Source organism: Antedon bifida, chromosome 9 (assembly GCF_963402885.1).
Source record: "Antedon bifida chromosome 9, ecAntBifi1.1, whole genome shotgun sequence".
NCBI classification, from domain to species: domain Eukaryota; kingdom Metazoa; phylum Echinodermata; class Crinoidea; order Comatulida; family Antedonidae; genus Antedon; species Antedon bifida.
Window position 1 is genome coordinate 15,398,730 of NC_136234.1, and position 17,968 is coordinate 15,416,697.

The following is a 17,968-nucleotide window of genomic DNA, read 5'->3' on the forward strand; positions in this document are numbered from 1 at the left end:
TTCATTGAATATGTGCTTCACTGACTCTGGTTATAAGCCCACCTGGGATAAAACCCACCCATTCCCATGTTTGGATTATCCTCAAAATTGTACAATAGAAGAATGTTACTGTGTGGTGCTTAATAAATATTTCTTTGTTTTGTATCGTTAAAAAGTTTGTTAAACTACCCACTAATCCATGCTATGTTTCTATGAAGGAATCCACTTCAATTTACTCTGTACAGCAATATTACAATAATAATAATAATAAATACTTTATTTTAACACGGAAAAGCTTGTGTCACCATAAAGGTGTTCTTCTACAAGGCCGTGATTATACTGTTTATTAACAAAAAATATATGTTGTCCTGTAAACATCCTAGATATTGCAATTGCAATTTTAGATCACCAGTTTTAGCCAGAATCCCCGGTATAATTTTTTTTTTTATTGCCTTGTAAAAAAAAAAATAATTTTTTGATATGATTGATGATTCCTTATTATCAATTATTTAAAAAATTACATTACAGAGTATTAATATGTCACAACATTATTAAGCGCTTTATAAATCCAGAATATTTAAAATAGTTTTTGAAGCTGATATTCTTCATGTAAACATTGACGCTTAATTTAAAATTTATTTTCTATAATTTCTTTGCAAACCACTCTTTTGTTTTTAATGTTTTAATTTGGTAAGTTTATTCTATGTTTCTTTTTATTTTCGGTTTTAATTTCAGTTATTTCAATGTTCATCCATTTATCTTTATCATTCTAGTTTAGTGTCTATTGCAGGCCTTCACTAAATCAGTGGTTCCTCCAATTGCTCCCTCCAATTATAGGCTCCAAAAAATTTTCAAGATTTTCCAAAATTGCTCCCTTATTTGGCTTCTCCAATCAAAAAACGTTGCTATCACTTCTGTGACCTGGATGTGCGACCTGGATAGGCAAAAATATTTTCTCATCATAGTTTTTTTATGGCAGCTATCGAGTCGGTCAATTCTGTATTAAGCAGTGTGTCATGAAAATGAAAAGGTGGCTATAGGCCAATAAAGTCCTGGTCCTGTTAATAATAATAATTCTTAATTGTTTACTACATTTTGTATTAAATTTATATGTTTTTGCAGTAGATTGGAATTAAATACTGAATAAATTGCTTTAAATTCCATGCAAGCTACACATTGCTATGTTTTTGCTATTCTTGTCTATCTCATTGTACCTGGGTATTATCGCATCATTATGATACTAAAGAAAGTAAATCCTTTCATTGCCATGTGGATTTTGTCACTTAGCATGGATTATTTCTTGCCTTTTTATTTGATTTTGTTGCAGTTATTTATGCTTACTATTGCTATCATGGTGGCTAGATTATTTGCATATGCATGTGTGTATTTTATTTTTCATTTGGGGTTATTATGATGCAACTACTGGTGTATTGTTGGTGAATATATATTTATTAAATATATATTTATTTAATATACTATACATAATATTGTTAAAACATTTTTGAATTTGTATTTTGTATTTGCACGGACTCGGGGGAAAAACAACCACCGTGGTTATATAAAGTTAGATTGTAAAGAAAATAATGATTGTATTTAAAATTTAACTCAGTATCGCTAGTAAATCAACAAAGTTAATTTTTTTTAAATTAAAAATGACTATTACCTGATGTTTAGCAGATCATACAATCCATCCATTATAATTTAGGATTGTTTTTTTTTTTTAATATAAACATTTGGTATTCAGGTACATTTTTAATTGTATTCATTTCATTTTACTTTTATTTCGGAAACGGACGTCCATAGTTACAAAATCAATTGCATAAATAAGTTTAAATAAAAAAGAAAAAACAAAAAACACCGGTATCAGATCATCTCAGGATCTCCATTATTTTGTTGTGGAGCCTGAATGATCCAAATGATGATACCATAATACATTCTATCATTTCATTTTTGTATTATACAAACTATTATATTTTAACAATTTTTTTTCATTTACTCTTATATCATTACCTATGTATTATTTTAATCAAGGTAATTCTTATTGTTTAATTTTGTATATATGCCTATCATAAAATATTAACTGTTTCTATTTTATTTAATAGGATGCAAATGAGCAGAATGATGAACTGAAAGACAAATTGAAATCTTCAGCAGATCAGTTAAATAGCCGAGAGCAATCCACTATTGAAAAGGAGAAACAAATACAGGTAAAAAAGTTAATTAATTAGTTAAATTGCCCTTTAATTACAGGATGGATAAACTATAATTTATCAAGCTTATAATAAACTCTCTAAAACCTCTATCTAAAGCCTCTTTTGAGGCTTAGGGAGTGGAGTATATAGAGTCGTGAGTTACCTGGCACTAGGTCAGGATTGAACCTTAGACATCAAGATTGGAAAGAAAGCATGTTAACCATACAGAATAGAAATGTTAGAAATACCTGAAATAACTTATTCTTTTATTTTCAGGATCAAAAAAATCAAATTAGTTCATTGAATAGCCAAGTTTCAGAGCTTAAGAAGAGCTTAGCAAACAAAACAGAATCTGACAGTGCCATTAATGGACAGGTCAAAGAGACAGAGTCATTGTAAGTTTTTACTTTTAACCTTTCACCTTTAACCATTCATGTCTCTGTATAGCATTTAAGACTGCTTTAAGCTATGTAAAACATGCATATATTGCATATGTGGATGTATGTACAAGTTTGATTCACGTTCATGGTCACTGAATTGATAATGGAACTTGACCTCAACAGGTTAAATGTTACCATAATTTAAGCACTCCGAAACTGAGCGAAATACTGCGAAGTGCACTTTGCTATTTTATACTTTGGCCTATATTGAAGATAAAGATAGCTCAAGATTTTAATCAGCTTTCTTGAAATCGTAGACTTTATCATAAAAATATAAAAAACTTTGTTTGTATCGATCCAAAATTTGAAACTCATGTCCTCACTCATGGTGTTCAATATTCTGTATTGTATGTAGGAAAAGGTTCTTGAAAATACAAAATAATGCAGGTCTTTAAAATATTTTTTTTTAATTAAATTCTGGTTGAGAGTAAAACACCAATTGATGATAATTTTACTTTACTTGCAGACTAAAAGAAAAAGAATCAATAATTACTGATCTTCAAGAAAAAGTTGGTTCTAGTCAGTCCGAACTTGAAAAGCTTAAGGCAGAGGTAGATAAGCAGAAGAAAAAAAATGATGTAAGTAATCAATATTTAATTTTGTTAACATGAAGAAAAAAAATAGGAAAATGAAAAATCATGAAAAATGAAGGGCTCTCAAATAGTTTACTGTGCTCAATGGAATAAAGCCATTCCTATTGAACATGAAATATAGCCAAGACAACCCATTTACAATCACTAAACTCATAGCCAGCCTGGATCTGTCACTGTAGCTCCTCGTCAATCAATGTTCTTGTCATTTTATGTTGTTTAAAGCTCTGTCTACACTATCAACTAGTTTGACAAAAAAGATGTGATGTGCCCAAATATTGTAGGTATATGATGTCCTCGTGTCCGGGCACATAACATTGTCACTTAAAGTTTGATAGTTTAGACAGAGCTTAATGTTGTTATTATCGTCACCATTATTAACAAACATGAGTATATATTATTAGTATTTTTTATAATAGTTTAATTATTGGTATGAAAGGGTGTACAATACAAATATTAGTAGGAAACAATCCCCCTTCTTCTGTGTTCTATGCCTAGGCCCTACGAGATAAAAACTGGAAGGCAATGAATGCCATCTCAGCTTCAGAAAAAGCCTGTGAGGAGAAAGTGTCCCAGGCACTAAAGGATCTTAAGGTAGCTTATAACATTGTTAATATTGAAAAATGTTATGTAAATTTTGTGGCATGCTGGGTGGAGTAATGTTTTTATTATATTTATAAATATCATGTTGCACAAGGTTCATAAGTAACAATGTTCTTAATGTTCACTTACTATTACTATCAAGATTTTCTTTGATTTCTTCTCAGTTTGCATTTAGATTTTGTTTTTAATTTTCTGTTCATGTGAAAAAAAATCATTACCACAACAAAAAAAATCTCTGAATTTCACAATCCATGTGCCGTAATTCAAATTGGTTAGAAAATCAACGAGCAGAAAGATTACACATTTTATTTCATTATACAGGTGTCATTTCTACACCTTAACTTTAACTGCTGCGAAATCGTCCACTTTCTATATGTTACATTATGTTGATAAAGTTTGCACAGAGAATCTTGGACATACTGTACCTTGTGGCGTATGGATTGTGAAATAGAAGAACAGCACTGGTTCATAGCAATTGATAATATTAAACTACCATATATTCTCGGGTATAATCCCACCCCCTACTTTATTTCTGATTTCACAGGCAGACATGTCCCCAGGTATAGTCCCAGTATTGCCTTTTGGTCTGGATGTAGGCCTCTCTCTAGCCAGTTCAGATGAATTTTAAGAAATGCTTACCAATCATTTTTTTCCTGAACCAGTTTTTCTCCGGATATAGTCCCATCCCCCAAGTCGGCTCAATTTTGTGTTCTAGGTGGGTGGGATTATACCAGAGAATATGTGGTACTAGAAAAAAAATGCTTGTATTTTTATAAATTCTATAGTATTTTATTTTAAACCGTTTCTATGCTTGTCATTAAAAGTATAAACAAAATTGACCAAAATATATGATTATATTGCTAGTAGGCATATCCAATATTTGGGCTTGCCTGTCACATGCTTTGCTAGTTTGGCTGCAGTGCCCTTTTCAATATTTTTAATTTGTTATTATATATCATTTTCTTCATTTTTGGCTGAAAAAATAAGAGTTTGAATGAACAAATTTGAAAAAGGAAGTCTTGCTATGAATTTGTTTTGTATATCAAACACTGTAGATGCTATCATAAATTATGTACTGTAAGTGTGCCACGCATTTTTTCCCCCACAATATTCACAGGAGAGCTATAAACGAGTATTAGAATCACAGCTAAGTCGATAAGTCTCGTTCTAGATTCCATAACGTTCGTTTCAACACTTTTAATGTTTTCTATATTGTGAATTATTTATTAGCAATGAAGAAAACATTTATCCAAATATCGCACTTTATTTTTTGCTAATGCTTTTTCTTCCAAGAATTTGACATGCCGGCAGCCCAACTAATTTATAACGTGTCTGATGTTTTGAAATGATATGATACTATTGATATTCTCAGTGGTTCTGTGTTTACTGGCTATATCATGCTGTGCAACACTTTATTTAAATGCATATTTTTAATGTAACTTTCTTTTGAAATTCTAACATTGAAATAGAAATAAGACTATATTCCTATTAAATTTGTACACTGTTAAATATTACCCTGTTTTTTTACTTATGAATATAATTTAATTTTATTATAATTACATGTACAGTAGTCACATGTTTTTATGTGTTCTCACTTTTGGAAGGATGTGTCGATTAATATTAATTTATTTCTTAATTGGTGTTTCATATAGTCTGAAAAATAATAATAATAATTCAGTTAATAGTTTAAAATATATTTTTATTCATAAATACAGCAGAACCTCTATTTAAAAAGAACAATTTTGGAACTAAAAGGTGTCCCCTTAATATAGTAGCTGTCTCCCCTGCATATTGGTTGGCTGTAGTTTAGTGGTAAACAATATATTTAATGTCATTGCTTTTACAAGAAAGTACCCCTGAATATTGGTTGGCTGTATTATTAAAACATATATTTCCCTCTTTATTTTCATGGGAAAGTGTCCCTTAGTAGGGGTGCCCCTTAAATATTGGTGGTTGACTGTAAAGACATATTTCTGCTCACTAATTTCATTTCCAAACACATTACTTAAGTATTCACCTTTTTTCCCAAAAGCTACTTTCTTGGAAATAGTTTTGCTTCAAGAAATATATTGTATCTAAATTTTTTACTGTGCTTTCTCTGTTGTTTTTATTCAGAAATTAAAAAATTATTAAACAGTATTATAACAGGCTTGGTTATTTGGGATAATCCTTTTTTGTTAAAATTTGGGTTAATTGGTACCCAAATCAATTAATATTTGAAGTAGTGGCTAAAAGTTTACTAACAATTTATCTGTAGCATTTTAAAAAGATGATTTGATTGTAAGATATTATCACTCACATCATTTCTGGTGTTATTTTACTTTTTCAGGATCAACTGTCCAGTGCTGTGACAACAGAACAAGCAAGTGCTAGAAACACGCTTAAGAATCTCTTCCCAGATGTAGCAATAGATTCTAAACTTGTAAGTATGTTTAATCAGAACAATACAAGGAATTAGTTTGTTTTCCTTTACTGGTTAAATCTATCTCTGCCAGCTACCACTTATACACTGCCTCTGAATAGTATCCATAAAAAAGAAAAATTAAAAAAAAAATCCTATACTGATTGATCGATTGATGTTTGGTCTATTATTTCAGTTATCTGCTAAGTTAATAGCCTATAGCCCATCATAAGTTTGTACACTATAAACACGATGAAATAACTATGTATGTATGTAACCAGTATTTCCATTTTTTTAGTAGCCTGCCTTCAATTAGCATGTCTGTGTAATAATGATGTAATACTATGTTATATAGTAATATATAACTCAACAAGCACAGAACAAATTATAAACCATCCGTTGAAATTTAAAAATGATAAATTTGAAGAAATCTGAGAGAATGAGGAAAAGGCACCCCAACTAATATTCAAACTCTTTTTTGTTTTCATTTTTAGCCTCATTCTGAGTGGTTAACTGCATTTGAATTACAAGCTAAAGATTCACTTAGTAATACAGCTGAAGAAAGCAACCAATCAGAAACTGTAAGTTTTTAATATTGTATTGGCTTTATCACAAGCCAGTGAGTGTTGTGATAGCTTCACCAAACTTGTTATTTGAAGCTGTCACATTGGTGATTGATTCACACATTTGCATGAAGTCATGCTTCATTGCATTTTATTCTTTTGTGTAGTAATAATGATCTATACCTTAAAGCCTTGATCGCACTCGACTTAATTTGATCAAAATTTGATCATATTAAACCAAGTTGCTGGCTAAAGTGACCAAGAAAATTCCAATCCAAATACTGGCTACAATTCCCACAGTCGTTAACCATCTGTGTATACGTCTTTACGTTATACCAACGTAATGTAAAAAATTGTAGGCAGATTAAAAAATTTTAACCAGATGAAGACCACAGTGTTAAATTAAGTCCAATAGTTAATTTTACCGACCACTACATGCCCAGTAAAACCTACCATGGTCTTGGTAAAACTACCCACTCGGCTAAAAGATCATGTTAACACTTGTGAGTCAATCGTTTTTAACTAAATTTTGCGTGAAAATATCCAAGTGTGAACAATGGTCAAAATCCAGTGTAACTATCCTTGGTTACCATTTGTTTTTAATTTCTTGCAGATCGATAGTCTTAATATTCAATTATCAACTGCAGCGAATGAAAAGACACAATTAGCTTCTCAGTGTCAACATTATAAGAAAGTCTTGGCTGATACGGTAAGCATCTTGACGTAACTAACAAGAGGTTACCTAAATTGGGTGGAAGGAATATTGACTGTTTAGCCCCACCCAGCACTACATCCAAGCTGCATCCAAAATTACACCTCTACCACAAAAACAAACTATATGAGGACAAGAATTGTGGACAATCTATAGTTTTTATGATTATTTATGTAAACTAAGATGGTATGGGTCACAGTTACAGTCATTGGATTCACTTTTTTGTCCTTCTTGGCATCTAAAGTTCTGTCTACACTATCAAACTTTATATGACAAAAAAATGTGATGTGCCCATATATAGATATGTCATATCACTACCATATTTGGGCATATCACTACCATATTTGGGAACATCACACTTTTTTGTCAAACTAGTTTGATAGTGTAGACAGAGATTTAGTCTATTTTTTTGTTTTTTTCATGTTTTCTCATGATGATTTGATTTGCAGTAAGAGATAACAAACATTGATTTCTAAAACCTTCTTAATTAATTTGAACTTCAGGAGAAAATTCTAAACCAGCTTCAAGCATCTGTCCAATCAGAAGAGAGTAAATGGCACGAGAAGTTAACTGTTGCCGAAACAGAACTTACCCAGGTAAGAACACATGAATACTTGACATAATTTTGTTTTTCTTGTTGTGACTGTTAATATATTTAGTTCTACTTGTTTGTTTACAATCTCAATGTTAGATGTTTTTATTTTGTGATATGATAATGCAGATTTAAGAATATCAAATTTAAGACTATGATTTCGAAAACAAATTTATTTTTGCTTATCCCAAAGTGTTGGTATTGCCTCTGCACCTACACTATCCAATTTATAATGTTGTTGATACCACATTTTCTTGTATGGACCTCCTTACCTCTAGTACACCCAGAGGTTCACACATGTCTACCCCTTCTCTATTGTGAATATGTGGTAGTATTTATTGCATGTACCGAAAAGTAGCATGGATATGGAGTGTTTAAACTATGATGTTAACCTTCTATCTTGACTTACAAGCTCTGCCATTGAATTTATGCAAACTTTGTAGAAGTTCTTCTCACAAGTTAATGCTTGTTGATGTATGCTAAAGCTCTGTCTACCATATCAAACTAATTTGACAAAAAAAGTGTGATGTGCCCAAGTATGGTAGTGATATGACATCATCATGTCCATGTATATGGGCACGTCACATTTTTTGTCACATAAGGTTCGATAGTGTAGACAGAGCTTAAAGATGTTACATGTGTGCATTTGTGATGAATGATATAAGGTTAATATCATGGCTTGTAATGTTTGGTTAGCATGTAGCATGATTGTAATATTCTTACAGACAAAAGCCGAACTTGCCTCATTAACAGAAGAGATTGAGACAGCTCAACAGGTAAGGGATAGTAAACAAATATACAATAAAATGCATGGATATTTTTAAGATCCAATGATTTGTAATTGATAACAACCTTAGCACAATTTCATATTTTAGTTAATAATTTGACAGTGATGTAACTACAACAATTGTTAAGTATGTACCAACATTTCAGGAAGAGATCTTCAAATAGTGGTGAGAAATATAATGTTTGTGGCTGTTGTGCTTGTGGAAAATTAGACTCTACTCTATAATAGTGATGTCCAAAGCGAGAGGTTCCACTGTATAGAATTTAATTTAAATTTAAAGACATATATAGTGTGAATTAAAATTGTAACATTATTTTATTATCCACCATGGTTAAAATTGTGTAGTCACAAACAGTACTTTGTCGAGGCATTTGTTTTTGGTTGAAAGGATGTTTTTAAAGCTTGAGTCTTGTTAGTATAGCTGTGTTTGTAGACTAGGTGAAAGTACTCTTGTGTAAGGACTAAACTATTGAATACCCAATTGTATCCTAATAATATCTATTGTTATAAATCCTCCCCACATTTGTCAAAAAATCCACCCTTAATCCACTAAATAGTTGCGTGAGCAAGCCGAGAAGAACGAACAGTTAAACCAGGGATTGCTAGTCGAATTGAAGGCATCTCAAGAAATTATCCAAGAACTCTCACAAGAGGTCATTTCCGTGTCAAATGCAAATGATAGTACCAACAATGTTTTAGCCGAAGTGCAAAAACAACTTGCGCAAGTTAAGACCGATTTTGATACTGCTAATCAAGAGTCGGTTGACAAGTTAAGCGGGGAAATAGACGATGTAAGTATGCGCGTATTGCCGCCCGTTCACAAGAAAGCGATCAATCTGTGCATTGGTGTTTTTAGGTGCATTTCACACAGCTTAACTTCTGATTGACCTGGCTGGCACTGATATATTTGAAATGTTTTTGGGAATTTAGTTGTTGGTGGAGAGTTATATTGGCTTGCGTAGGTAGAATTACACAATTTTCTTTTTGCACTATAGGTTAATATTTAGATATACACTAGTGTTATGGCATTTTAATCTTGGTTGCAGTTTACATAATCAAATCAAAAAGGTATCTTTGGAAGGTTGTGGTATTTGATAGAAGTTGTGGAGGCAGGAGAACATAGCAAAAATTCATGGGCTAAATAAAACTCCCAAAACAATACAACCAGAAAGATACAAGTCCAAATGCTTTTCTAAATTCAATTAAAAGTAGAAAATGTTGAGCAAGTCCAGAGATATCTGGTTTTTAGCAAGTTTACAGTGTAATTAAGCTTTAGTCATTAACTCGATCGTTCATTCCATTTTATATGAATTGTAAAAGTATTATAATTATTAATAATCATAATTATCACTAGAAACTAGTAGTACTAGTACACATAAAGCACAGCACACTATGATCCTAATAATTCATTATTTTATATTGTAAGTTCAAAATCACCATAACATAGTAAGTTGCACGGTCATTGCTTCTTAGCATACATGTAATAGAGGTTTGTATTTATATGTTTTTAAACACTATTATAGTGCATCAATGTTACTTCTTAGCATACAGGTAACAGAGGTTTGTATTTTCATTCATCTAATATTTAATTGTTTTGCATGTTTTTATTTTAGATTGAATTAACTTATGTCATTACATTTTATTCATATATTGACGGACAAATAATGTCATACTAATATATACTCCTACTTCCTTATCAAATTCACCAGTGAAAGCTTTAAGTTTACTTACCCTATGTATTTACATCTACCATATATCCTCTGGTATAATCCCACTCCCACCGCCTACCTGCTTTGTCTGATTTCACAAACAGGCATATCCCCAGGTGTAGTCCCAGTATTGACTTTTTGTCTGGATTTAGGCTTCTCTCTATTCAGTTCAGTTTTTACAAGAAATGCTTAACAATAATTTTTTTCATGAACTAGGGTTTCCCCAGGGTATAGTCCCACCAAAGTCGGCCCAATTTTGTGTTCTAGAGGGGTGGGATTATACCAGAGGATATATGGTATATGGAGATGTATCAATCGCATTGTAAACCCCAGGGTTGAGGTAGCTTTGATGATGATGTAGTTTGTAAATACTTCATATTAAAATCAAATTCCTTGTACTGAATGAACGATGGTTGCACAAATAATGTAAATTATAAATGGGTAAATAGTAAACCCCCACAATTGGGAAATTCCTATTTAGGGGCCACCCCTATTAGAGGAATATTTCCCATGAATTGAGAAAATTTAATTTTTTTTTTTTTCAGTTGAAAACTAAACTCGCCAATGAGCAAGAAAAGTGTAAGAAATTGTCAAATGACCTCTCAGAGGCATCGACCTCAGCACCAAACAACCAACTCACAGAGGAGTTGGACAGAGCTAAGGAAGCCGAAGCTGTGTCGAAGAAAAAGCTATCAGAAGTAACGGCTGAATTGGAAGCAGCACGTAAGGTGTCAGACGAGACCGCTAAAGGCGTAGAACAACTCAAGAAAGATCTGGAAGCAGCCAAGCTTGCATTAGAAACAGCCAATGAACAGAAGGGCAGCCCAGGAGATGACCTAGAGGTCGTTACTAAGGTATGGAATGACCTCTAGGTTTATTTTACCCTTTTGTGTTACCACTAAATTTTCATTCAATCCTAGAAAAATGTGCCTTTATGAAAAGGAAAACATACTTGCCTTCTAATAAAATAATGTGATAATAAAAATCACTCTTTTTTAAAGGAATTACAAGAAACAAAAACAGCATTACAGAAGGAGAAAAGCATGACAAAGGAGCTGGGAACAGCTGCAGCCAAACTGCAGAACATGTTGAAGAAAAATCAGACACTTTTGTCAGCTGAAAGAGAGGTTACCAAAGATCTGAAGGCCAAGCTAGGCCAGCTGGATGTAAGTCAGTGATATAAGTGTAGCAATAGGTCTTTACAGGTAGCCTTCCATAACTGTTCCCTCTCAAACAAATGCCTCTTCAGTTTATGAAGAGGGTGTCAATCCAAACTCCTGAAGTATGTAGGTTTATTGTTCCTGATGAAACAAAAGATAAGTGCACTCACTGCCTGCCTAAATTGTCATTTATTGCAATTCATTGTAATTTGTCACATTTAAGGAAATGCATATGATAGAATGGCCCTTTTTTACCGTTTTCACAATCGCTTTGTTAGAATTAACATGGTCACAAAATATGGATATTGGCAATGTTTATGTTTTTAAACCAATTGTCATCTTTTAGCTCAATTCAAAGTTTCATTGTCATTTTGCTACTATTAGGTTAATGATGAAAAGACATTCAACTTTGACCTCTTTTTCACGTTTCATAGTGTTGTGATATTCGTTTTGCTTTGCAATTGTCAGTCTTTTTGTACATGTTCAGTTTTTTTGGTGTTCTCACTAACAATGTGTTGTGCATGTGTGGTGTTTGTTAATTCAAAGTTGCATAATATTGCAGTGTTTTTCTGTTGACTTTACATTTATGTTGTAAGTTTGCAATATTATTATTATTACAGTACAGTATAGATTGGTAAATACTATTACTGAAATATTTATGACTTTCTCATGTGATAGAATATTACATGTTCTCTGAAGGAAGTATCCAATATAGTAACAGTTTTTTTTTTTTGGCAACGTTTGAACTTTGAATTTACTTGTTTATTAACTGGCTGTTTGGGTTTTTACCGCCACTGATGGGAACGAGATCAGTGCCATATTCATTGACACTGGCCTCTACATTTCGCCAAATTTATTTAATATAATGAGTAGGAAAATGGACATGGATTTTACCCTGTTGTAGATTTAGTTAGTGCGTAATGGGATAGTAAATATTAATATGTGTGGATTTTGTTATTTATGAAGTTTGGTATACCCCAATTTTTGTGAATTCTAACATCTTTGTCATATTGAAATAAAGACACCAAAAAAACATAGTATATTTAAAAGACCAATGTCTAGGCAGAAAAAACATTTGTAGTATTAAATTAATATTTTATATATAGTCCTTTTTTTTAGAAATTATTGAAGCATACATGGGAATAATTGTTCCATTGAATAGGCACATTGGTTGAATAGACACATTGGTTGAATAGACACATTAGTAGAATAAACATCTCACAGATGCAAAACTAACACAAATTTGTTTAGAATTAATCAACACTAAATCAATGGCTTCTTTTCTAATACTAAGTTTTCATTTTCACATTTTATAATACTATCGCATTAAACAATTTTACACATATTGCTTTACTAACAACAAAAATTGTGATTTATCAAAAATGTAATTAGTATAGTCACTTGGGTTGTCTATCACAAATCTTTCTGCCTAATTTGCATACTTACTTTACACTCACCAACATTCTAGTAAATTTAGCACCACTTAACAATAAAATAGTGTGCATGGTAGCTGACGGCTTTGTATACTCATTTGCTAGGCTGAGGGAACGTCGCAACTCTCGCAAAAGGAGATGGAGCAGCAGCTAGTAGAGGCCGCTAAGGAAGAAAAGTCCAAAGTAGGTTTTATTTCTAGCTCACTGGTTTCTAAATTTAGCATATAATCTTTTCCTACTACCTGGTATCTTCTAACCACCTGTATAGAAAAGTTCATTCAAATTTACACTCGACACCTGGTTATTGATTTTTTATAACAAACCCATGGGTTGATTTGTTTAAAGAGGACACCTGTATAGCAAAGCTAATTATGCAAATTGCACTTTACACATTAAGTTAAGGATTTCAAAGTACTTTTTTCTGTCTGTGTACTAAAACAGTTTTCAGTACTTAGTTTAGTAATCGCATCTATTGCATTATCATATATATCTATATATTTGTCATAATTTGCAATAATTAGTGTAATCATTATCATCCTCCAAAGAATAACAATGATTAGCAAATCAGCTGCTAAATCTTAGTCTAGACTTACTTGTAAAAAGAAAACATTTTGGCACACTTGGCATGTCATACCTACAGTATACTTTTTTATATTGTTAATTTGTTGTGAACAAAAAAAAACAAAATGCTAGCAACTACAAGAATGCTAACGTAACTTGGGTGTCTAGCGTACAAATAAGCAGTGAAATGCTAGATTTTGTTAGCATATGTCTGTTTGTACTTAACTGTGTAGTGCAGTGATCGTTTGTCATCATGAAATCCATTTTGAGTTTTCTGCAGCTTCATAAAATGAATGCTTAAATACATCTAGAATAGCTAATGTCTTGAATTAAAAGAGGTTTTTTATTCATAGATTTAATTGGAATTGAAAAATAAAGCAACAGATCTCATCTGTCTTTCTATGTTTGTGAATCGCACTTTTTCTCCTCCCTGCTTCTGTCAATGTTTTACATTGTTTTTACTAAACCATTGTGTATTATCATTTTAATACATATATATTTATATCATTATATTTTAGCCTCCCATCAAACAGGAATATCCCAACTAATGTACTGTATTTCATTCTATTTTTAGACCAAGTCTTAGCTGATATATTATGTTTATTAAATCATTTATTAGAATTTGAAGCAATGAAAGTGAATCACAAATTCAGTTACTGTGTTTTTTAAAATAAATGTGTTTTTAATATTGAGATGGTCGTAATTTAAACTGTTAATATATTGCAATGATATGCATATTGTCAGTGATGTCACAAAGCGACATCATGTTTAACAAAAACAGAATTTCATTGTAATTAATTAAGGAGTGTATTGAGGCCTTGTGAAAACACAAAACCCATTTAAGATGTATAGTAGCTGTAGTCACCTATTTTGTGGTCACTGACAATATATAGAAATCAGTTCTCAGTCTGTGATTATATCAATCAATATGATTTGACCTTTTGCAAACTGGCCAAGTACTCATACCACCATTGAACTACAATGACCTCCTTTCATACAAGAAGCATCCTCACAATCAGCAGAGCTGACGTACGCGATCGCATTCACAATGTTTATAAATTACGTAGTTTATTTTAATTTCTTTTTCTTTCTCCACAGAATGGTAAAGAAGAAACAAAATCAGCAGAAGTGTCTGGTTCAGCCGTGTAGCATTACTGTATTCCGTACATCATGAGAGAAAAAAAATATTTTAAAAAATAATATTAATTGCAATGTCAGGTATTGATAGCTTATCAAATCCATAATATTCTGTATTCATTGTATTGTAACCTTAAAAATACATTTTCAAATGTTGTTGTTTGGGCAAAATAGGTAAATATTATTTTGTCTTTTTAGCTAGATTAGTGATTTTATTATTTTTAATAATTAATTATACTTCCTATATTTTAATGATGATTTAAAACAAATGAATTGTAATTGTAAGTTTCTCGTTCTTTTAATTCTGTTATAAACCGCAATCTACTTAGAAACCGAAGTCCCCATCAGGAGTCTGGTTTATCTTCACCTCATCAACAATGACCAATATTTAAGGGACAAAATACTGATATTGATTTTACAATTGTTAAAAAATATGGATACATTTCCAATACAGGTTGTTAAATATGTGTGTTTGTCATTATAATTGAAATAGCCATGCTTTTGCAGTAAAAATGGGATTGAAATGTGTGGATCTACTTCGATTGTTAAATTTTGTTGTTGTTACAAAAACTTGGACCAATGTTGCTAAAACAGGGTGGATTTCTTAGAAATTCTCTTTCTCGTCACCCCACTACTAACATAAATACAGGAAGTATGAGATGGAGATTAAAACTTAGGTCCCACTTGGACGTGACGCAATGCCATATGTGAAATGCGAGTGAGTTGACCAATCACAAGCGACAGTTTGGATGATTCATTGTGTCGTGATTGGTCAAATTACTTGCGCTGTTTTTATTCTCTACATTGTGTCCTAGTGGGTACCAAGCTTAAGTAAAAGAGTACAATTTATTTACTCGTATCATATGGATAGGGACGCTTTAATGATTAAAAGGATTGTCATCCTATCTTTAAAAGAGGCTTAAATTGTATAGAAAAAAAATGATTATATAGAGTTATTGAGAAAAGATATATTCTAAGCACATGAAGAATTGTTGCTTTACAACTAATTGGAAGAATATTTGCTCTGATGTTTGATTGTCAGCTTTTGTTTATTTATTCCATGAAATTTCTCCCTATAAAAGTTCCAATTCGATTGAGCAAATTAATGTGATATCTTCTATCATCGTTTAAATGCAGAATTCTTCAGTGTGGTAGAGTATGGTTTATATGTCTGTTAATATATAAAGCTAATTATTTTCATGCAGAAATAAATTGACCACAGAAATTAAGAGTGCGAAAATTAAAAGAGTGCAAAATTTAACTGTGTGCGAAAATTAAGAACCTGCGAAAATTAAGAGCCAGTGAAAAATAAAAGTGCAAAAATATATACTTTCTAGAATATTTGCTTTGCGAAAATAAAAGGCTTTGTATAATAATGATATATCTTGACCATTCTTCCATGATTTCTTCTTGCCGCTTGCCTATCTTCCATCCTTTTTCTTGTTAAAATAATTAATTTTGTAGAAATTAAATACTGTAGTGTTTGAATTTAAGAAAAGCAGCATTGTAATAATTTGTCCAAAATGAGTGTGCTGTTAACAATTTAAAAATAAGAAAATAACATTCAATTGTATAATTAAATTACAACTTATGTGTTGAAAATTGAATATACAAAATTTAAACAGTAAAAATAAAATGGTTTTGTAAATAAGGTATTGTATATGTGGGCATAGCACCCTTTCAATGGATATGTGTTTGAAAGAATATTATTAGTCAAGAACTCCTTTAAGAGATATCTGTTTATAAACGCCTTATTGCACACAGTGTTCGTAAAAAAATATTTTATTGAAATTGACATTGTTTTTCTTTTCAGATTTTTCCAGAATTAGTTTTTTTTTGTGTTGAATATGAATTAATAGTAATGTAATAATTTAAGTACAGTATCTTAAAAAAAAAATATTTTAACTGAGTAATGAACTGAAATCAAAAATTCCTCCAGTTTTCTTTAATCTGGTTACTCACCTTGGCTACTGGAAAACAAGCATCTTTCTGTTCTGTTTTCCTGTATAGCGTTTTTATTAACTTTGAACCCAGTTGAGCACCTGTGTTTATGCAAATTTGTAAACAAAATTGTATTCAAGTACCTGATTAATATGCAACTGAACAGACAAATCTGCACCAAAAAGGAATATAAATGTGTTGAGATGTTTAACTGTGAGGAGATAGTGTCGTTTTCATAAGTGGTTATCTATTCAAACACCTGTATTCATTATGCAAATGAGCAGACAAATATGGTCATATTTTGATTGAACACTTGTGCATTTTAATATATTTTAATTGTAATTATTATTTTGCTCTTTCTGCGTCTGCATGTGTACCAGTCATTCCAAAACAGAAACTACTTAATCTTTGATTCCCAGTGGAATCAATTGAACCCGCATGAGTCAAGCGCGGTTTATATCTTGTTGGACCAGCAGACGTACTGCGTTCATTTAATTTGCATGTATGTACTAGTAATAGATGTAAATCCTGATTTATTGTGTTGAATCGATACCAGAGTCATTCTTTGGTCTGTGTATTGTGACGTCAATAAAGGCGCTTCCCAGTGTAACATTGTTTTCGTGTTTTTATTTTGCTTCTTCTCCAAGATAATTAAAACAATAAATAAATAATATATTTATATATAATATATAAAATAAATACAATAGTAAGATTTGTCACTGATGTCTCCCGTTCCGTTTAATTAACTCAACGTAGACAATCTCGCGGGCTGGAGACGGTGCTGTCACTACTATATGGAAAGTTGAATAATATGAAAAAAAAACGCGTACGGCGTTGCGTGAATTGGAAAAGGTATGCAGTTTATATTAATAATTACTTACTATTCAAATGAAAGTACAGGACAACGTAAAAGGATGCATTTTGAAGTTGAAGATTGTCAGGCGGCCCTCCAAAACGATTTGTCACACTGTGAATAGCAGTGTACACCATTTTGTCACAAAATAACGCGCGCATTACTATACGTTAGCGGCGTTCTGCATGGAGGAAATAGGACTTTCTTTCTTCAAACCATGTACTCTATTTTATTGTGTTTCACCATGAATATACACATTTTCTTCCATGAGAAAAAGTCATTTTTGTATATGTCCATGATGCTATAATAACTATA

At 31.6% G+C, this 17,968-nt stretch overlaps 1 protein-coding gene across 7 annotated transcripts in view; it reads left to right on the forward strand.

The window, feature by feature from the left end:
• Positions 1 to 17,410, forward strand: part of LOC144852823 (ribosome-binding protein 1-like) — a 31,710-nt gene extending 14,300 nt beyond the window's left edge. For 2 of the 7 annotated variants that reach the window (XM_078710834.1, XM_078710837.1), the window contains 14 exons: positions 2,082 to 2,186; positions 2,448 to 2,566; positions 3,078 to 3,189; positions 3,700 to 3,795; positions 6,134 to 6,226; positions 6,700 to 6,786; positions 7,382 to 7,477; positions 7,984 to 8,076; positions 8,798 to 8,848; positions 9,417 to 9,650; positions 11,114 to 11,422; positions 11,570 to 11,734; positions 13,267 to 13,344; positions 14,821 to 17,410. In XM_078710834.1, the coding sequence (XP_078566960.1) occupies positions 2,082 to 2,186; positions 2,448 to 2,566; positions 3,078 to 3,189; positions 3,700 to 3,795; positions 6,134 to 6,226; positions 6,700 to 6,786; positions 7,382 to 7,477; positions 7,984 to 8,076; positions 8,798 to 8,848; positions 9,417 to 9,650; positions 11,114 to 11,422; positions 11,570 to 11,734; positions 13,267 to 13,344; positions 14,821 to 14,871 (1,689 nt within the window). In that variant the 3' untranslated portion in view covers positions 14,872 to 17,410. The remainder of the gene's footprint in view (positions 1 to 2,081; positions 2,187 to 2,447; positions 2,567 to 3,077; positions 3,190 to 3,699; positions 3,796 to 6,133; positions 6,227 to 6,699; positions 6,787 to 7,381; positions 7,478 to 7,983; positions 8,077 to 8,797; positions 8,849 to 9,416; positions 9,651 to 11,113; positions 11,423 to 11,569; positions 11,735 to 13,266; positions 13,345 to 14,820) is intronic. The other 5 variants (XM_078710838.1, XM_078710835.1, XM_078710839.1 and 2 more) reach the window with 5 other exon arrangements.
• The last annotated feature ends 558 nt before the right edge of the window (positions 17,411 to 17,968 follow it).